Genomic DNA, 20,190 nt, shown 5'->3' with positions numbered 1-20,190 from the left:
AGAGCCCCTCCCCCCACACTGTGAACCACTCATCCCTGGCCCTACCTCAGAGCTTTTACCCCCTCCCACAATACATAGTCCTCCCTACACTTTGAATCCCTAAGTCCCACACTCCAGAGGTCCCTCCTGCACCCCAAATATCTCATCCCTGGACCCACTGCAGAGCCAGCACTCTCAGCCAGAGCCCTCACCCCTTCCCACAACCTGTTCCATCCCAGGGAATTTGAGTGAGGATCTGGAAGAGCAAGCCACCCCAAGAGAGGAGGAATGTAGTGAATAGGAGGCATGGCCTTGGGGAAGAGGTCGTGGTCTCAGAGAAGAGGTGGGGCAAAGTGCTTGGTTTTGTACTATTATAGTTAGCAACCCTAGCTGCAGCAAAGATAGCAACTTGGACTCAGCAGTTGCTAGCAGGGACCAGGAGAGCAAGTTGGAGCTTCTGGCTGACTGCTGGAACTTGATAGCTGAATACCCTGAGAAGAACGTAGTAGGGCTGTAGGAAAACAGCCAAGGGAATTGAAGTAGCCTTGAAGGAAGTTAAGGAGACAGATCAGGAGGCTTCTATCTGCAGGGTCCCTGGGTCAGGACACAGGGTAGTGGGCAAGCCCAGATCCTTCCATTCACATGTGGGAAAATGGCTTGACTACTGAAAAATAGTACCCATCCCTGCAATGGAGAAATATGGATGGTGACTCAAACAGAGGGCCGAGTCACAAAAATGATGCTGAGGTTCTTGGATTGAAGGGGGTTTGCACGCAAAGATGATGGGGGGAGAGGGAGGCATCACCTGCAGAAGTTACGCTGGTTGTCAGAACCAATCCCTCTGATGACCAGCAGGAGGCACCATTGTGGTAAAAGGATCTTGTCACAGAGGGTCTGACAAATCTGATTTAATGGCAACTGTGCTGGGTTTTGAACATTCACCATAGTCTATAATGGTATCACAAGAAAAAGCACTCCCAACAGAGGCACTTTTGCCTGCAGGGGTGACAGTTAACCAATGTTTGATGCAGCAAGTTCATTTATGGAAACTGAGCTGTTAGAGGTTTTTTTCCCCCATCCTATGGTTAAGGAAATGCTTTGCAGTGAAACACCATCCCAGACTTTATCCTCAGGCAAACAGGGATCCGTGTTTGGAAAAACCTGAAATTTCTTGAACCAGGTAGATGTGTCTGTACTGGACACGCTGACACTGGACACGCTGACACTCAGATGTGCTGTGTGTTCCATCAGTGACACTACAGAGCAGCGTTTCTTAAACTTTTTAAGACCGAGGAACACCAAACAATTTTTTTATGAGGAACACCAAGGATTTTTTGTTGAGAAAACAAAAGTGGCCATTTTTAACTCTGTTGTTCTCCGCGGCACACCGGTGTTCCCTGAAACACAGTTTAATAAACACTGCTACAGAGCATGTGATATACTGAACATAAACTGCTATGTCCTTCACAATGTAATATTTATTTAACATTCATTCAGAAGCATCCCAAAGCATTTTTCAAATTATATCTATTACTTCATCTATTACTAAAATATCTCTAGAGTGAAAGAGAGCAGCCATTTAGCACTGTCACCAACATAAATGAAGGGAAGAAAGCATCAAATCCAATTTAAGCCAGAAGGGAAATGTTTAAGTGATGTGAAGTTGGAATATGAATCATATCCTGCTTCTGACTTAGCAACTGATGTGACATAATATAGCGAGAAGCCATATCACAGCCCAACATACCATATACTACTATGTCATGTCACTCAGTTTTATAAGACATATGCAGAGGTTTAAAAGAGACAATGTCCCATTGAGCCTCTTAATACAAAAAGTAGTCTGGCCCTCTTGTTTCCCTTAAGGAGCAGCTCCAGCAACAGATCACATAAGCTAGTCTGCACATAGATCTTTCTTCCTCATCCAGGAGTAGCAACAGAGTAAAATTCCCATCAAAAAGTATCACTCTCCAGCAGTTGCTCCTACCAGAGCTGTTGAGCAAGCATTATGAACATGATACTACCTCTGCTGGGAAATTTCAAGAAGCAGAGAAGATAGGCAAATACGGGATTCTAGCAATCCCATGCTGAATTTAAATGCTTTCAGGAGATACAGTTTTGATTCCTGCTCCCAACCCTGTCGCCATCTCCACAGAGTTCTCAGAATTCTCTGGAGACAACATTCTCAGCCCCAAATGGTGATAGAAGGCTGCACTTTTCCAACAAATTAAGAAGCAATATTGACAAACATTAAACACAGTGTCTGTCTTTCAGCCTCTCTTCAAGCAGAATGATGGTGGTCACAAAACAGAAACCGGAGGGTGGAAGAGATTAAAACACTCAAAAGAAAAACCATCAGGAGGGGGGCCCAAGCCCCATTAAGGATGAGAGCAGATGAGGTCCTGATCTTTTTACAGCATTCTGTAGTATTGTTTGGCTTAATTAAAACAGGAACCACATGATACTGGCTGTACACCCAAGTGAACCAACACTTGCATGAATAATTAATCATCTCCTAGTGATCCAGTAATCCTTTAAGCCATTTAACATCAGGTTCAATCCTACTCAGTGGGTTATGAGAGAGTCAGAGGGGCTGGGTAGTACCGCCACCTTCCCCTGTAGCAACTCCGAATTTATTCAAAGGTTTTAATTTCTTCTCTGGTTTTTATTTTTAAATGTCAATAGTGCCCTGTTTCCCATCTCTGCCTCCCCCAAGAGTCTGCATTTAAAATGAAAAAGGAATTCCCTCCCCCAAACTGACAGCAAAAGCAGACAGGGGATCAAAAAAAATACAACCCCCAGTCTAGTTTCTTCACCTCCCCAATGTATGACCCACTGAGAAATCAATGTCTATCAAGAATGAAATCTCACTTCATTTTTTAAAAATATTGATGATATATTAGTGCTGGTGAATAGTACTGGACTGAGACCCTGGGAGACTTTATGCTCAGAACAGGTATCGCATGCAGCACTAGCTTTCCCTACCCCACCCTGTTCAACCCTGACCTGGAGGGACCAACACTGAGGCTGAAAAGGGAGTTTAAAGATACACTATTGACTTCTTGGCTATTCTGCTAAGACTGCAAACAAAGAGGTTAATTAGTGATTTTGAGATAGTGGCTGGACCTGAGAGAAGTACCCATCCATTGGGATAGGAACTGCTACCATCAACTCATCATCTATGACTGGAGCCCCATGCTCTACTGCAACATAAAGAATAAGTGTTAATAGTAAGGCAGGCATGCTAGATAAGTGCAAATCTAGCACTTACCAGCAAGCCTAACTAGGGCCATGGTCACCAACCAGTAGATTAGGATCTACCAGTAGTTCTTGGAGCCTCTGACAGATGAGCCTGACTGGATTGTCCAGGAAGCTATCTAGTGCTGGCACTTCTGTTGCTCATCCCCCCACTGTCATGCTGCTTGTGCCCTGTGCCTTGGAGCTGCCCCACTGGGGGCCTCTTGCTTGCACTGCAGGGTTTAGAAGGGAGAAGGGGGGGCACTGATCTCAGGATTTTTCTCCTCCCCCCTCACTTCGGTAACCCATCTCCACACTGAGAGAAGGGGATGGAGGGAGCTTGGCGATGCAAATCTCTGTCACTCTCACACAATGTGTGTGTCTGTCACTCTCACAAACACACATAGTCCTTCACTCTCATCTTCCGACTCCATACATATGTGGGGGATTGTTGCTACTTCTTTTACTGCTTGCAAAGTGGGTTATTTTTGGTTTTTGACTGCTCTGTGCATTTCATAATTTCCATTCCTTTCTTACACTTAAATTGAATTCTTTGAGTAGTGAGTTCTAAAATGCCTATCCCGTCGTGGCTGGAGTCATTATCCCTGTGGTAACTGCTGCTCCAGGAAGTGGCTGATATGTCCCTGCAGCCTCCTTGCCTGCAGACACCACTCCTGCAGCTCCCATTGATCAATAATGGGGTATCATGGCCAATAAAAGCTGTAGGCTTAGTGTCTGTAGATGTGGGGCAGCACATGGCGCCATGGAGCCACTGCTATACATGCCAGCTGCTTTTAGCAGTGGTGCAGGGCCAGGGCTGGAGTAATCCTGTCTTAACTTCACTGCTCTACTACCTGGAAGTCATGTTAAATGGTGCCCAGCCAGAGCCTGCTTCCTGAATCCCTGTGCCAACCCTGAACCTCCTCCTACACCCAACCACCTGCCCCAGACGTGAGTCCCCCCTGTAAGCAAACAGTAGATTGCCAGGCAGTCCCCAGCACTTAAACATTTAGTATCCAACCACTCAGGGACAAATCAATACCTCCACACATCGCTGCCTTTGGAGAACATGGAGGAGCGGATGACCTCAGGAGCCATCCAGGCATATGTTCCAGCTGCACTCATTTTGGTGGTTTTATGCCATTCTCTGGCCAAGCCGAAATCCGTGATCTTCAATATCTTGTTGCTCAGGTCTCCATTTTCCACCTTTTCAAGTAACAATACTGGAGGAAAGGGGGAAGGGGAAATGAAATAGGATTATAACATCATACGTGCACTTCTGGGATGCTGGAAATATGCGTCCTTTGCTTTTTAATCTATCAAGATACTCAAGGTACAGGAGATAGGACGTAAGAGCCATTTGACATACTATATAAATATCAGGGGGTAGCCGAGTTACTCTGTAACAGGAAAAACTTAAAAACAATAAATAGTCTAGTAGCACTTTAAAGACTAACAAAACATGTAGATGGTATCATGAGCTTTCATGGGCACAATCCACTTCTTCAGATGACCGGAGTGTTGGAAGTGTAAATCCAAGAATAAATAAGGGGGGAGGGGGAGAAAAAAAGGACAGCGAGTAGATAACCTTCAGAGGGATAGCTGAGTGAGTCTGTAACAGGAAAAACTTAAGAAACAACAATTAAGTCTAGTAGCATCTCAAAGACTAAAAAGTTACAAGAGGCTAATAAGAACCATTAGTTTGCACTACTCTGGTAAAGGCAAGTAAACCACTGTAACTTCTAGAAATCCAAAAACGGGGTGGTGCCTGGTATATAATTTCTAATTAATCCTTACACAGCAAAACAACTATCGTACCTTTCTCATGCCATGCCTTTCTCATGAACTGCTTAGAAGAGATTCTTATCAGATGGATATACACTTACTTTTAAAAATACATTTGAGTGGAAATGGCTAAACAAAACACTCATCTTCAGATCAGGATTTTTAAAAATTGTAAGTGAGTTTGGGTGTCCAATCTGGCACACTGTAAAAATATTCGATTTTCAAAGAATGAATGCCCAGTACTTTCTGAAAATCAAGTCCCTTTAAACTGCTTCATGTTGGTAACACTAAAATTGAGACAACCAAAATCATTAGACACTTTTGTAAATCTTGGCAAAGTAAGTTGCATGTGATGTGTCATAATGGAGTGCAGGGAGGAGGCAAGAACAAAGAGAAACATAAGTAGTAAGATTAATACCGGTTGAAATGACCAATGTGTTAATGATTTTACAATTCTACTCCAATATGAAATCAAATTTAAACCATCATGGACATTACCTATTGACAAAGCTCAGAATATTACGCAAAATCCAGACATGGAACTACACTTCAGATGCTTAATTTTAAAAAAAATGTAATTGCTACCACAAAAACTAGAATTTTAAAACTTAAAGCCAACCAAATGTAAACCAATACAAAGTTGTCTTCTTGAGTCTGTAAAGAGCCTTAAACAGAAGTTTGAACCACTTCATTCACCTTAATGAGTTAACACTGAAACTTAAAGATGACAATTTAAGTGAAACAGTTAATGTTGATATTGCTAATCATTTTAGCATAAAAATCCAGTTAGTGTGTCTATTCTACAATCCAACACCACTTTTAACTAGGGATATTAGGTATCAGTTAATTGAATAATTGAGTAACCGCATCAAAATTTAGTGGTTACACGATTATTTGATAGTCTCCGGGGGTGGGACCATCTCCCTGCACTGACCGTCTCCTGCCTGCCACCCCATGCTGCTGCCTCCGATACGGAGAGACTGGACTGACATCCTACAGAGCAGTCTCTGTCAGTGGCAAGCCTGGGCCCGCCGTGGGCAAAGGCTGCTCTGCAGCAGCCTCTCCTGTTCTCCCCACTGAGCTGCAGCCTCTGATAAAGACAGCAGTGGGAGGTGGCAGGCAGCTCCACTGAACCGGTGCTTGTGGCTCCATGGAACTGGTGACTTTTAAGACAGCTCTCCCTGAGCACTGGCTCCTGCCTACCCCTCCCCCCCCCCCCCCCCCCCGCTGCCTCCGTGGGAGGTAATCAGGTGGGGACAGGCAGCGCTATGGAGCCAGCTCCCCTTACATATTGGTTCCCACCTGCCCCTTACCCCCTCCATTGCTGCCTCTTTATCAGAGGCAGCAGCAAGGAGGTGGGGGTGAGCTGGGGCTCCGCTTTTAAGATGTCTCCCCATGGGCACCGGCTCCTGCCTCCCTTCCCCCACCCTGGCTTGCTGCCTCTGATATAGCCCAGGCTTTCTGGTTAATTGTGTAGTCAACTACACGTTGACATCCCTAATTTCAACAGCTTCCTATGTGCCAAGTGGACACTCTCTCATGTGCCCAAGGCTTCATTTTTTAGCAACTTTTAAGATGTAATGATGCATTGTCTGCAAAAATCTATAGTATATGGGAAACAGTGGGAAGAGCAAAGCTGCACTGTATTTAATATCAAAACGAGCACCATAGGGGCCTAATGCACTGATTTTATTATTATTTTTCTTATTTCAATTGAAAGCACCTCCAGTTTTATTTAAGTAAAGCTGCCATGTTTCCTAGTCTGTTGTAATACTGCACTGTAATAAAAGGGATCTTTGCTACAGAATTAATGTGAGTTTACCATACAGAACAAGAATGGTGGATAGGATGAATGCAGGATTTTGTATTACTTAGGATTCACTGCATATAAGGTTTTTTTGTTCTTTATCCAGAACAAGTATTCATTTATACAACTACATCAGCCCAAATAAGGGCACATTTTTGTCCTGCCATGTTTTTCTGCAAACTTTAGAATCCCTTCACTTGTGTGGGATTGGTTGGCTCAAGAAGTCGGAAATGAGATATTGTGGCTTACATAGCACCTGTAGACTACAAGTTTATACAGAATGAGGTTGGTTCTGATTGAAAGTAAGCATAATGTAACAGCTTTTCATTTGTGTATATCAAATACATTGGAGCTCTCAATCTAATTCTAGTGGATGTGTGTCCATACACAAGTCTTTGCACTAAACCTTATGAAAGCAACAGTAACTTGTGCAGTATAACTTGTCAACTGTGTAAAATAATATGATGATCATTTCTTCCAACAGCTGGCGTAACAAAAATCACATTTGCTGTATGGATGCATTGTTTGTGTGTGTGAAATCAGATGTTTACATGTACAGTCATAGGGCACCTGTATTATGACTGAAGTTTAGGAAAACCGTATTTGGGAGAATTTAAGATTTCCACATCTCCACCAAGAGGGACTGGTGCAGTTCTCCATGCTTGAGTTCTGCGCACAGAAGCCAGTCTATACATCACCATGGATGGGGAACTGTATGTTCAATCATAGTGCTCTGGTGGCAATTTAAAAGGTCCCAAGTCTTTGGCCATTGCTGCTGCTACTGCAGGCCGAGGGGCAATTGCCCCCTTTGTTCCCTTCCCCGTAAGCGGGCCTGACTGCAAGCCTTACACCATCAATCCCTGTCCCTATCACATTTCCATTTTCTTTACTCTCTTACCTGTCTCCTTGTGTGCCACCCACAATTCCCATCTTCTTGCCCTATTCGCAAACTCTATGGCAAGGCAGTCCCAGTCTCTAACCTCTTCATCCAGACACACTCTACCTTCCCCTCTCCCCTGCTCCCCACACACTGCCAGTAGTTTCCTCACCCTTTTCTCCACTGGGATCTTCAATCTCATTCTCCCCACTTCTCCCCCAGCTCTTTGTCCCAATCTATTTATATCCCCACAGAGCTGGTCCAGCTCATGATCTCTGAGTTTGAATCAGACAAAATCCTTCTTATCCCTGGGATGGAGCTGTTGCAAGTGGGGGAAGGAGAGAAGGAATCCTGGGAGATACGAGTTTACTTGCAACTAATCTTGGAACCACGAGTTAATGAGTGCACATGGTTTAATTGCTTTAACCTACTCTGGGAATGAGAGGAAAGGGGAAGCTCACTCTCTCTGTCTGCAATTACACTTACAGTCCAACGAAATACAGGCTGAGCACCAGGCTCAGGAAGGGGTTCGTGCTGAGTTCATGCTGTTGGTATCATCCCATGATGACCCCGGAGCCGGTTCGTTGGCCAGGCGATCAGAGCAGAGGGCACCCTCGGGAGGTCCTGCTTGGTGATCCCCCTTTCGGGTTCTCTCCCTCTTTTATGTATCGATGATGTACAGGCCATGTGCAGCTTCTGGGTCCATATGCCTTCCTCAATGTTCTTGTTGTGCCGTGTGCTCTTTGTGCAGGGGGCCGTGTGCACTCTGTGCAGGGCTGTGTGCACGCACGTTCAGGTGAGCAAAAGTTCATCACACATTGCACATTTGTTTCCCACACATACCATGCATTCATTCAGGAAGGGGGAACCAAAAGGGGAACTTACAGAACTTAAGCTGATAATAATTCAGCTTTACATCAATTATAACTTGCAAACAGAGAACAACGTCCTTCGCCCTCAACAGAACAAACACAGTGGCTCTGTTGGACTGGTACCTGCCTGGGTCAGACACCACAAAGTGAGGGCTTACAACAGGGATGCAGTATTCTGAGAACTTTGTTGCCTAATTCTACGTTCTGCACATTACATTCTTATAGCCCTTCAGCACACAAATATCATCTACCAAAAAGGAACAGGAGAAAGAATGAGAATCAACACCAAGGAGCCAATTTATCACTATATAATCCAAAATATCTGAAAAAAAAAAAATCAAGCAAGTGTAACTAGAGCACAGGATGGGGACTCGGGAGACTGTGGTTCTGTCAAAATTTCTTGTATAATCCTGGTCAACTTGCTTAGCTTCTTTGTATCTTAGTCTTCCACCTATAAAATGGGTGTAGAGTGCTATGAGGTTTTGAAAAATATCAACTATTACAAAAATATCCTAGTTCAGTGATAATGAGTCAATGCAAAACGGTGGTAGGAATTAACAGTTGTCTAAATTACTGAACAATGGATTTAGAAATGTCTAGTCACAAAATATTACCCATCCCCCACATCATATAATTAAGGATGTTAAGTAGTGTGTAATTGACTAATCGAATAGTCGATGCATTTTTGCATTGACTATTCGATTAGTCGATAGGGCAGCACTGCCCCTTTGAAATGCTGTGGCAGAATTTCAAAGGGGTAGCGCTGCACAGATCCTGGGGTCAGCTAGGGAGTCCCCAGATGACCCTGGGCTCCATGCGGTGCTGTCACTTTGAAGTACCCCCCTCTTCTCCCTCCCTTTGCTGCCTCTATTTGATAAAGGCAGCAAAGGGGGGGGGGGGCGGAAGCAACTAGTTGACTATTTTGTTGACCAGTCCTTAACATACCTACATAGAATTCTACTTTTTCTACCCATATTGGTCACATCAAGAAAATTCTCATTGAATTTAGTCTTCCTTATTTAAAAACCGTATCCTGCCATGTGCAAAGCACTGAACTCAAAGGAAAGTCAACAGGAGCTGAGGGCAACAAAGAACACAGCTCTGGGTCTTACAGACTCAATCTGATTTACAGTTAATACAGGTTGGACCTCCCTGGTCCAGCACCCTCGGGACCTGACTGGTCCCAAATGAGGGGATTTGCTGGACCAGGGGAGGTCCCTCCCCTCTGGCTAGGACTCTAGCCTGGCTCGCTGCTGCCTGGCTGGCTGTGGCTCCCTTAGCTGGAGCTCTCTGGCCACTGCTAGAGATGTACTGATGAGGCTCCCTGGCCCCTGCTTAGGCTGCAGCAGCTCAGCCGGGACTGGCCCCCTGCTACTGCCCAGTTGCTGGGACCAAAACTCCCCACTGTGCTTCCTCCCCCTCCCCCTGACATGGGGCTCCCAGCTGAGTCACCGACTCCCTCCTCCCTCCACTACTGTCCTATCCTGTGGCCAGACCTCTCTATACCTGGGCTATGTGGTCCAGATACATCTGTTCCCCTGCTGGACCACAGATGTTCCCAGATAAGAGAGTCCCTGTTCAGGGTGGTACAACCTATACTCCTTTTCCCAGGAAATCTAAAAGATCTGTAAAGTTTCAATATACAGGGTTTTGAGCTCATGAATACATGATTTGCACAGAGTATTTGAAAACTTCCACTTTAGAAGTAGTGTACTCATTTTGACAGTTTCTACTTTTCACCTTCTGCCTTTCAAGACAATGCAGGACAACAAATGTCTTCCACGCCCATTAAAGCAAGGGAGATGTTTTGGGGGGAAAATAAGGTTTGCAGAAATAGCCATCAAGTTCTCCAGCATTATCACTCCAATGCACATTCTTTCTTCAGGATCAGATTTCAGGTTATTAACACACAAGAGAGATTGCAAGTAAGTATTTGCCACACAAAACAATCTTCCAAATAGAAAGTCCCATTAATTCACAAATAGGTAAAAATAATGGAAGCAACTTGTTTGCAGAGTTTAATCAGTTTTTGCCAGATCCTCTCATTACTCTGCAAATTAAGGGTTTTTTTAAGTGCAAGTTAGTAACTTCCTGTGAAATGGCAAAAATTACTACAATGGAAGGTAACAATACTGTTACCTCAGCCTTGCAGAAAGTTATCTCTAGGCCCATAATAGCAGCTCAAGCTTGGAAGTCATTACTTTCCATCCCATTCACCTTACTGATGTGAACTAATTCAAACTGTAGGTGATAACCTTAAAATAAATTAATGCAATAAGCAATATCACTTTTGCTGTTTGCAGACAATTACTCGTAATACACATTTTTAGAGCCCTGCAAATCCGCAGATATCTGCTTTACATCCATGAGTATCCACATCTACAGATGTGGATACAGATATCTGCATGCAGCTCATTTATGCAGGTATGGATATAGTTACAAATTTTGTATCCGTGCAGGGCCCTACATGTTACATACTTACAAGCACAACTGGTCAATTATAGTCATACTTGCACTTTTGTATGAAAGTAAAGTTAATACTTTTTATATTTACAATTTCATGCTTACTTTTTCAGAAAGCAGGCCCTTATTGCAGCCAGAGAGAACACACACACACACACACACACACACAATCTACTATATATTTGAGAAAGTTTGTGCGTCTGTCTTTCTATCTGTGTGTCTGTCTGTGAGTCCATTTGTTCAAGAACTTTTCCGAAACAGTAAGAGCTAGGACCATCAAATTCAGTATGCAGCTTCCTTTTATCATAACTTAAAGCAAGATTAGGGTTTGGTTGTGCTAGGACAATGGGATGTGCATGGAATGTGATTGTTTCTCATCAATCAGAAAGAGAGGGATCTGGTAGCAGAGACAGCTATACTCCAGACTGACCACAGAGGGGCAGCAAGCAAGCATGGCCCCCACCATCATCAGGGAGCAATACCGCCACCCTAGCAGCATGGCCCCCACTAGTCCTGGGCCAGCCTTGGAGAACAGCCACTGGCCACCCCCTGCCCTGAGCCCCTGCACACCCTCCAGCCACCCGCCCTGACTCCTGCACCCCCCACACCTCCAGCCCCGAAGGGCCAGAGAAATACTAGGTAAAGCTTCTAGTATAAGGAATACAACAAAGTTCTTGGTGTGGTTAAAATACGTTCAAAACATTAATGATTGAAAATAAAGAGACATATACTGTGGTACATTAATTCTGCATACATGACAGAACTTCAATTTTTTCCAGTAATTTGATTACTTTTTACATTCGGATGCAATCATTGTAATATTGAATACATAAACTGACACAGGCAAACACAGCACAATTATGCAAATAGTCAAGGTTCCTGAGTTAAAGAGATCTTACAATTTAAGGGTACATCTACAAAGCAGTACTATTTTGGGACACTTCCGTTATTCCAAAATAGCTATGCTGCATCTTTTAAGCAAGCCTGTTACAGTGTTTTGAAATATAACAGGCTCGCTATTCCAACATCCCTGTAAACTTTGTCCCATGAGGATTAAGGGACGTTTTGGAATAGCAGTTTATTTCAAAATTTGGCGTAACGTTGACAGCGCCCAATTACGAGATAAGCTATTTTGAAATTAACTCAAAATAATCTATGCAATTTGTATACCTCAAATTGTGTAGCTCATTTTGGGCTAAGGGTGCAGTGTAGATGCACCCTAAGATCGCAAATAAGGAAAGCTCTTAGTTTATGTCCCACTGAATTCTAAGGAACCTAAGCACGTGTTTAAGCATCCTTCCTAAATAGGGATGTTTTTCTGAACTGGGGCCTAAGGCTTCCATCCTATAATGCCCACATTAGTGGGCATGTTAAAATGAACTGCTTCACATAAACTGGCATTAAATTACACATATGCTACATGGGCAATTGTTCAAATGTAAGAAGGCATTGAGAAACTGATGGAGAAGTAATTATAACATTCACTGAAATATAATCTATTATATTTATACTTCAGTAAATATAAAATAGCAATATAAGAGCTACCGAAGGATTGAGTTCCATTTTATTTACAAGGTTATTAAGGAACACGTTCACCAACAGACTTAATTTCCAAACTGTGTTTAACCCTTGCAATAACACTACTTCACAGTTATGCTGATAAGCAAGGAGTAAGATTACCATAGTCAGAGTTTGGTTTGGGAATATCCTTATTTCTACAATAATTGTGCTCATTGTGTGTGTGTATTAGTGGCAGCCAAAGTGAAAGGAAGAGCAATGAGCTGTGCAGGAGGCACTCTGTTACTATGGTAATGCAGGCTATTATTAACAACTAATCAAGACACAGAAGAGGTTTAAACATGCATAGAAGTGAATGCTGAGGAACAGGTGGTAATATGTCCATTCTGCTATGGAAAGGGAAGGTTACATCTCCTGCTAGTGTTACCAGGTAGACTCCCCACTCCCCCCCAAAATACTGGACACACTTGATTGTGGGCAGCTGGGGGAGGAGAGGGAGAAGAGAACAGAAAGGGGGGGGTTGGGGTTGGGGCTGGCCAGGAGGAAGGGGGCGGGAGGGGGCCGGAAGGGGGGGTCAGGGGCTGTGGAGCTGGCCAGGAGGCGGGGCTGGAAGAAGGCGGAGGGTTGGGTGCCATGGGGCTGGCTGGGAGGAAGGGGGGGGCAGGAAGCAGAGCTGGGGGAGACTGGGGGCTGGTGGGGCTGAGCAGGAGGAGGGGGGACCAGAGGCAGAGCTGGTGGGAGGGGCGTGCAGCCACTGGCCGCAGCTGGAGTCCAACAGGCTGCACCCCCGGCAGGCACTCCGTCTAGTTGCTAGTAGAAGCCGCGTGGGGGCGCGGGGAGTGGCTGGGAGCCACTCCCCCCTCCCAGCTTCTGCATGGAACCAGAGGCTCCCAGCTGAGAGGTGGGGCCGCGATTGGCGCTGGGAGCCTCTGGTTGTGTGCAGAAGCCAGGCGGGGGGAGTGACTGGAAGTCCCAGCCACTCACCCCGCCCTGCCCGGCTTTTGCACTTGACCACAGGGCTCCCAGCATCAATCGTGGCCCTGCCTCTCCACCACTCCCCCGCCCCTGCCAGGCTTCCGTCTGGCGCTCCCCGCTGGCAATTCAGAAAATACTGGACATTGCACATTTTTCTGAATTTTTCTACCGGACAGAGGGTGCAAATATTGGCCTGTCCGATAGAAAACTGGACACCTGGCAACCCTATGACTGCTGCAGACAGAGAAGGAAATACCATCTGCTCTTCATCATTCCCTATTAATAGGGCTTGCCAATCGCCCATATCTAGCTCTTCCAGGTTGCAATCTACTCACCATGGGTGAGTAGATTGTATTATTTGTCGAGCCCTGCCTATTAAGTGGTAGCTGTAGAAAGGTTTCCCTCTTTTTCTTACAAGTTGTTTATGGATCAGAAACTCCAGTAATACAGCAACACTTCAATTTGGGCATAGCCATTCAGGTATTACGAGCTACTCAAGAAAGTGCATGGCATTGTTGAACAGAGCAGGAGGTCTCCCGTCTCAGAAGTATGACTGTTTCATATAGAGAGTGATGGAGAGCGAGAGACTCCCTCCCCTCCCAGTACACATAAAGGTTTATTGGACATAAAGTGTTTAGCATATGCATGGGGGGGATCACGACAAATGGAAAGAGATCTCAGCTGGATGAATTCCTGTAATAGCGGAGAGTCTCAAAAGGTACATTTTATGGACAGGAATAGGAAGCATAAGCAGGTTTTAAAGACAAAATCATTTTTGCTTGCTCCTATCTTTTTTCTTACTCTGCCCAGGGCCAGATTAAGACCTTTAGAGGCCCTAAGTACTGAAAAGATTATGGTGCCCCCCCCATATGTAATTCAAAATAAAAACAATATTATACCTTAAAATTTTGTGTGTGTGTGTGTGTGTGTGTGTGTGCGCGCGCGCGTGCCCCTGCTTTGCTGGTGCCCCAAGCATGTGGTTAGTCTGCCTATTGGGTAATCCAGCCTGGACTCTGACCCTAGAGCTGGAAACCAGAGCTCTCAGCTTCCACCACTGGAGCATTAAAAAATCCATCTGTAAGCATGAGGAAGACTTTCTACCATCAGTAACAAGGCCAGACTCATTACATGCAAAGCCAAAAGCCTTTGTAGGGGATGATCAGATAGAAAATTGCATCCCCACTTCACACCAACCCCACTGGCTTGGACAGGGAAAGAGTCATGGCAGGAAGTAGTAAAGGATTCAAACCTTACTGACCAGGCCCATACGCAGGAATTTCTGTGTGGGCTGTGTGTATGCTTTTTTTGTAAATGTGGACCACAATTTTTTTTTAAATATAAAGGAGCTCAAAATAGGCACGCAATGAGTGTGCATAAGAGAGGTTAATGAAAAATTTGAGTGGCAACAGTGATTGCTAAAATGATTTTGTTATAACATACTAAACATTTATACAGTAACAAAGGTTTTATAGAAATTACTTTCTGGGATCATGGCAGGCAGTATGGCCGTCATGGCCCCCGCCCCCCGCTCCTTTGGCCAACTCTGCCTGCTGCTGCTCTATCTGCTTGGCGAGGCCTGTGCTGGGTCAGTGTGGGTGGGGCTTCTGGCTTGAGCTGCTCCTTACGAGTGGGGGGCACCATTCTCCCATCCTGCTGCACTGACCAGCGGCTGACTTGGGGAAGCTGGGGGCAGAGCAGCTGGGGTGCTTGCTGCCAGGTTGGTCCCGTAGCGTTGCCCCTCGGCGCTGCGGGACCAACCCAGCAGCACCCCAGCTGCTCTGCCGTAGACTTCTCCAAGTCAGCCGCTGCTGAAACTGACCAGCGGCTGACTCCGGGAAGCCCGGAGCATCCCCCCACTCTACCCCACCCCAGACCCCTCATAGTCCCCCCTTCCTATAGTCCGGCATATTTGATAATCTGGCACCTCCTGGGTCCTAAAGGTGCCGGATTATCGGAAGTTTACTGTAAATGGTAATAATCACTTCCCTAGATCTGTGGGCAATGCTCCTACTAATGCACCCTAATATACCATTAGACTTTTTGGCTACAAGGACACATGGCTGATTCATATCCAGCTTCTCATCCACTGTAATCCCCAGGTCTTTTCCGCAGAACTGCTGCTTAGCTAATCGGTCCCCAGCCTGTAGCAGTGCTTGGGATTCCTTCGGCCCAAGTGTAGGACTCTGCACTTGTCCTTGTTGAACTTCAGAAGATTTATTTTGGCCCAATCTTCCAATTTGTCTAGGTCATTCTGGACCTTATCCATACCCTCCTTCATATCTACCTCTCCTCCTAGCTTACTGTCATCTGCTAACTTGCTGAGGGTGCAATCTATCCCCTCATCCAGGCCATTAATAAAGATGTTGAACAAAACCAATATTTCACCAGAGGATCGCTGACTGTGATGTGTAACTAAGCAAAGACATATGTGCATGCCCTTTGCAGAAGAGCTTAGGAGCATGTTCCATGGTATGCTGTAGGGCTGAAAATATGTAGGAAAAGACACCCTTGCATTCTACTGCTCCCAGCACAGTTTCCCTGTACACAGCTGAAGAATAAGAATTGTACCCAACTTCAACTATTTGCTCCTAGTAAGTGGCAGGTAGGGAGTGCAATTCCCAGCTAGAGCTAGTTTTCATGGAGCTAGCATGCTAAAAACAGAAAGTAGCATGGGATCCAAGCTAGCCACCCAGACACAGACAAGCTAGTAGCTGCACTCCTAAACTCATACTCAGAATAGCTAGTCCCTCATCTTATACTGCTGTTGCAGATACCATGTTTAGCTCTCTAACTCCATGAGATTAAGCTCAAGTATGTCTCTGACAGTTGGGAATCACACATCCTTAGCTCATGTGTTCACTTCCCCTCCGATTCATTAGGCGCACACTCTGCCTTAAGAAACGCACTTCACTTTTACAGATGGGAAAACTTGGGCAGAGAGCAGAACAGTGATGTGCCCAAGGTCACACATCATCTGACATGCATCTGACGAAGTGGGTCTTTGCCCACGAAAGCTTATGCTCCTACACTTCAGTTAGTCTATAAGGTGCCACAGGACTCCTCGTCGCTTTTGCAAGGTCACACAGTGGCACATCTGGGAAGTCTTGTGTCTCCCCACATCTGCCTGGAGTGTATTCTCTCAGAAGCAGGCAAGAGATAGCAGAAAATCCTGCAAGGGGGCTAGATTTTAGCACTCTCCAGGTTACACTTCAATACATCTCATCAATCCATGCATGGTGTTGCTAAATGAGACAGGCACATGGAGTACCAGAAACCTATTTGCTAATTCAGTTCAAACCTGCATTCATCTGGGACTAGCTGGCAAGCATCAAATAATGGCACAGTGCACATTGTGATGTTAGCAGAGGGAGTGCACTGAAAAGGACAGAAAATTGCAAGATACAGGAGAGCAAAAGACCTGTGAATTCCACTTTCAGCACTTCCTTCAGGGTTGCTGCCAGTATTTCTGGGGCTATAGGATGGATTTTTTACCCTTGACAAAACTGTATTCAATGTGGTATGTGTTAACTGCTAGCAAGTATATGACAATTAGTATCACAGGCATGAGCACGAAGAAATGGATCTTCACCAAACACTTGTGACATTACTATGCTATGGGCAATGAAAACATTAACATAGTATCTTCCACATTAGAAACGCAAAGTAGGACTTTGGCGTAGGGTACGTCTAGACTTCAAACCTCTTTCAAAAGAATCTTTTGAAAAAGCCTCTTTCGAAAGAGAGCGTCTAGACTGCAACCTCTTCTTTCGAAACAGTGAGCCACTTTTTCGAAAGAGAGCACCCAGGCAGTCTGGATGCTCTGTTTCGAAAAAGCCCTGTTTGCATTCAAGAACGCCTTTTTTCGAAAGAACACTTTTGAAAAAAGGCGTTATTCCTTGTGAAATGAGGAGTACCGCCATCGAAAGAAAAGCCGCATTCTTTCGATTTAATTTAGAAAGAACACGTCTGTAGTCTAGACACAGGTGACGTTTTTTCGAAAAAAGGCTACTTTTTTCGAAAAAACCCTGCAGTCTAGAGATAGAAATGTACAACCCCCAACTTAAACCTGTCCAACACATTATCAATAAACTACAGCCTATAGTGGAACAGGATACCATACTCCAAGAGGCTCTGGGAGACAGACCCATAGTCTCCTATAGACAACCACCTAACCTCAAGATGATTCTTACCAACAACCACAGGACATACCACACTAATACCAACCCTGGTACCTTCCCTTGCAACAAACCCCGTTGCCAGCTTTGTCCACATATTCATTCTGCTGATACCATTATTGGACCTAACCAAGTGAGTTATAAGATCAAGAACACATATTCCTGCGCATCCAGAAATATAATCTATGCTATCATGTGCCGAAAGTGTCCGTCTGCTATGTACATTGGACAAACATCTCAGACACTTCGCCAAAGGATTAATGCCCACAAAACAGATATCAGACAAGATCACAAAGAAAAAACAGTTTCTTGCCATTTTAACCAGAAAGGACACTCTCTCAATGACTTAACCACCTGCATTCTGCTACAAAGACCTTTTACATCTGCACTTGAAAGGGAATCCTCTGAACTGTCATTCATGTTAAAATTCGACACTCTCCAAAAAGGAATGAACAAACACTTGAACTATCTTACCCATTATAAAGATAGCTTCCCCAATTATCACCTCTAATACCATTAACTCACAAACATCCCACTCTCCCCACCTCTAATATCATCAATTCACAGACACTTACCTTCCTTCCTTCTCCCCCCCTGCACCCCCCTACTGTTCTGAAATGTGATTTGTCCTTTTCATATGTGTTCACTTTTTTTTAAATTGTATCCTTTGGTATATATGATTGTGACTATTTTCTTCCACTATTTGATCTGAGGAAGTGGGTCTGGCCCACGAAAGCTCATCATCTAATAAACCATCTTGTTAGTCTTTAAAGTGCTACATTGTCCTGCAGTCTAGACACAGCCTTAGTGTCTTATTATTGTATTCCTACCATTTTACAGATAAGGAAATAGAGATTAAGTTATTCGCTGAAAACCACACACACCTCACTACTGGAGTCAGAATCCAATCATCACGCCTAGTTATTAGACAAGTGGTTCTCAAAGTGTGGTTGGGAGACTAATAGTGGTACATGGCTACCTTGCAGGTGGGCCATGGCTCAAGGTTCACCCCTCACCTTGCAGTGGGAAGCCTGCGCTGGTGCTCCAGCTCCACTGCCCCTCCCAGTGAGGTTGAAGTGCCAGCGCTGGATTCCCCACTGTGGGAGAAAGAAGCTGTGGGCCTCGGGGACTGGATCTGGTTCTCTGGGGGAGTATAACGGGGTGATAAGAGCCCAAAAGTCAGCGCCTCCCAAACCCCATACTGAGGTGAGCGGGGCAAAGGTGCGCTGGTGGAGAACCAGCAGAGGCCCCCCCCCCCCCAAAGTGGGAGACCCGCCAGAGACTGCAGGACCACGGAGAAGACGCCTCCAGGAGGGGAACCCCTGGGCAACCTCCAGCTAGGCCAGCGTGGTGAGGAGGCAAACGGAGGGTAGGAAGTAACCCAGGAGGGGGCGAGGAGGATGTCAGGCTGTGTTGATGGCCTCGCTACAACTCATGGGTTGGTGAGTTGCGGATCACATCCCCACCAACCGAGCAGAGAAGCCACAGCTCTGCTATTAGGGTCCTGGGTTAGGATCTGGAGTGGGGGAGGGCCCAGGTCCTCCTACCCTCTGTGAGCATTGGATATTCGCAGTTGAGAAATGTTAGCCCTAACCTGGGCCAAAGGACTAGCTTCCAAGACAAGCAAACTGATACAGACTTGATACAGACACAGGGTGAAGGAAATGCGGTCGGGGGAGGGGGGGAAGCTGCTCATTAGCTCAAGATGATGAGGCCTGGATGTGCCTGAGTGAGCATACCATGGATCATTGCCCTCCCCCAGAGTGGGACAGGGAGCAAGTGGCTTTGCGCACCGCTGTTCCTCTTCTCCCCAGCTGAGGGAAGGTCAGCACAGGGAAGCACTGCCTGAAGGCTTTCCTTGCTGTTTCCATTGGTCAGAATCACAGCCAAGGGGAGTAATGGGAAACAGTGCCCAGGAAGCAGTGCCCAGGAGAGGCAGGTAAGCGCTCCTCCCCCCCCCCCATTTCCCCTCATGCCCAGGCCACACACTGCCACCCTGCTCCTCTACCCTCCTTCCTGGCTAGACACCCGAACCCCAGCCCACTCCTGCACCCAGGGGTGCTGACAGCCCCCACGGGCCCCAGGACAAAGTGAGCCAGCTCTCCATCCCAGAAGAGGTGGGGCTGAGGGTAGTCAGTCTTTCGTGGCACCTGGACTGCAGTGCTGGGTCCCTCCCCAGTCCTCAAAGCCATGCAGAGTGGCACTCCAGCATTTCTGCGGCAGTTTAAAGGAGCACTGGGCCCCTTTGAATGGCTGGGCCCCAAAGCAATTGCCCCCTGTGCCCTTCCCATGAATGTTACTCCCTGCACTCTACTTCCTGCTTGGACCCAGCACTACTACCCCTCCTGCACTCATTCGGTCATCATGGGTGGTTGACTGGTGGTCCACAAAAATGCTTGCATTGAGCAGTGTGGGCCATGGGCAAAATAGTTTGAGCGCCACTACACTATGGTATCCACATTTCTCAGAGTCACAATCATTTGCAGTAGAATGTAATTGACA

General features: G+C 45.7%; 1 protein-coding gene across 2 annotated transcripts in view; it reads right to left on the bottom strand.

Moving 5' to 3' along the window:
• MAP3K9 (mitogen-activated protein kinase kinase kinase 9) overlaps positions 1-20,190 on the bottom strand; it is a 63,392-nt gene that overhangs the window by 30,931 nt on the left and 12,271 nt on the right. For both annotated transcript variants that reach the window (XR_012903472.1, XM_075927313.1), the window contains exon 3: positions 4,259-4,439. Coding sequence is in view for 1 of the 2 variants with exons in the window: in XM_075927313.1 (XP_075783428.1) it covers positions 4,259-4,439 (181 nt within the window). In the remaining variant the exon portion in view is untranslated. The remainder of the gene's footprint in view (positions 1-4,258; positions 4,440-20,190) is intronic.

This window comes from Pelodiscus sinensis, chromosome 4 (assembly GCF_049634645.1).
Source record: "Pelodiscus sinensis isolate JC-2024 chromosome 4, ASM4963464v1, whole genome shotgun sequence".
Lineage (NCBI taxonomy): Eukaryota > Metazoa > Chordata > Testudines > Trionychidae > Pelodiscus > Pelodiscus sinensis.
This window is presented reverse-complemented; position numbering and strand designations above follow the sequence as displayed.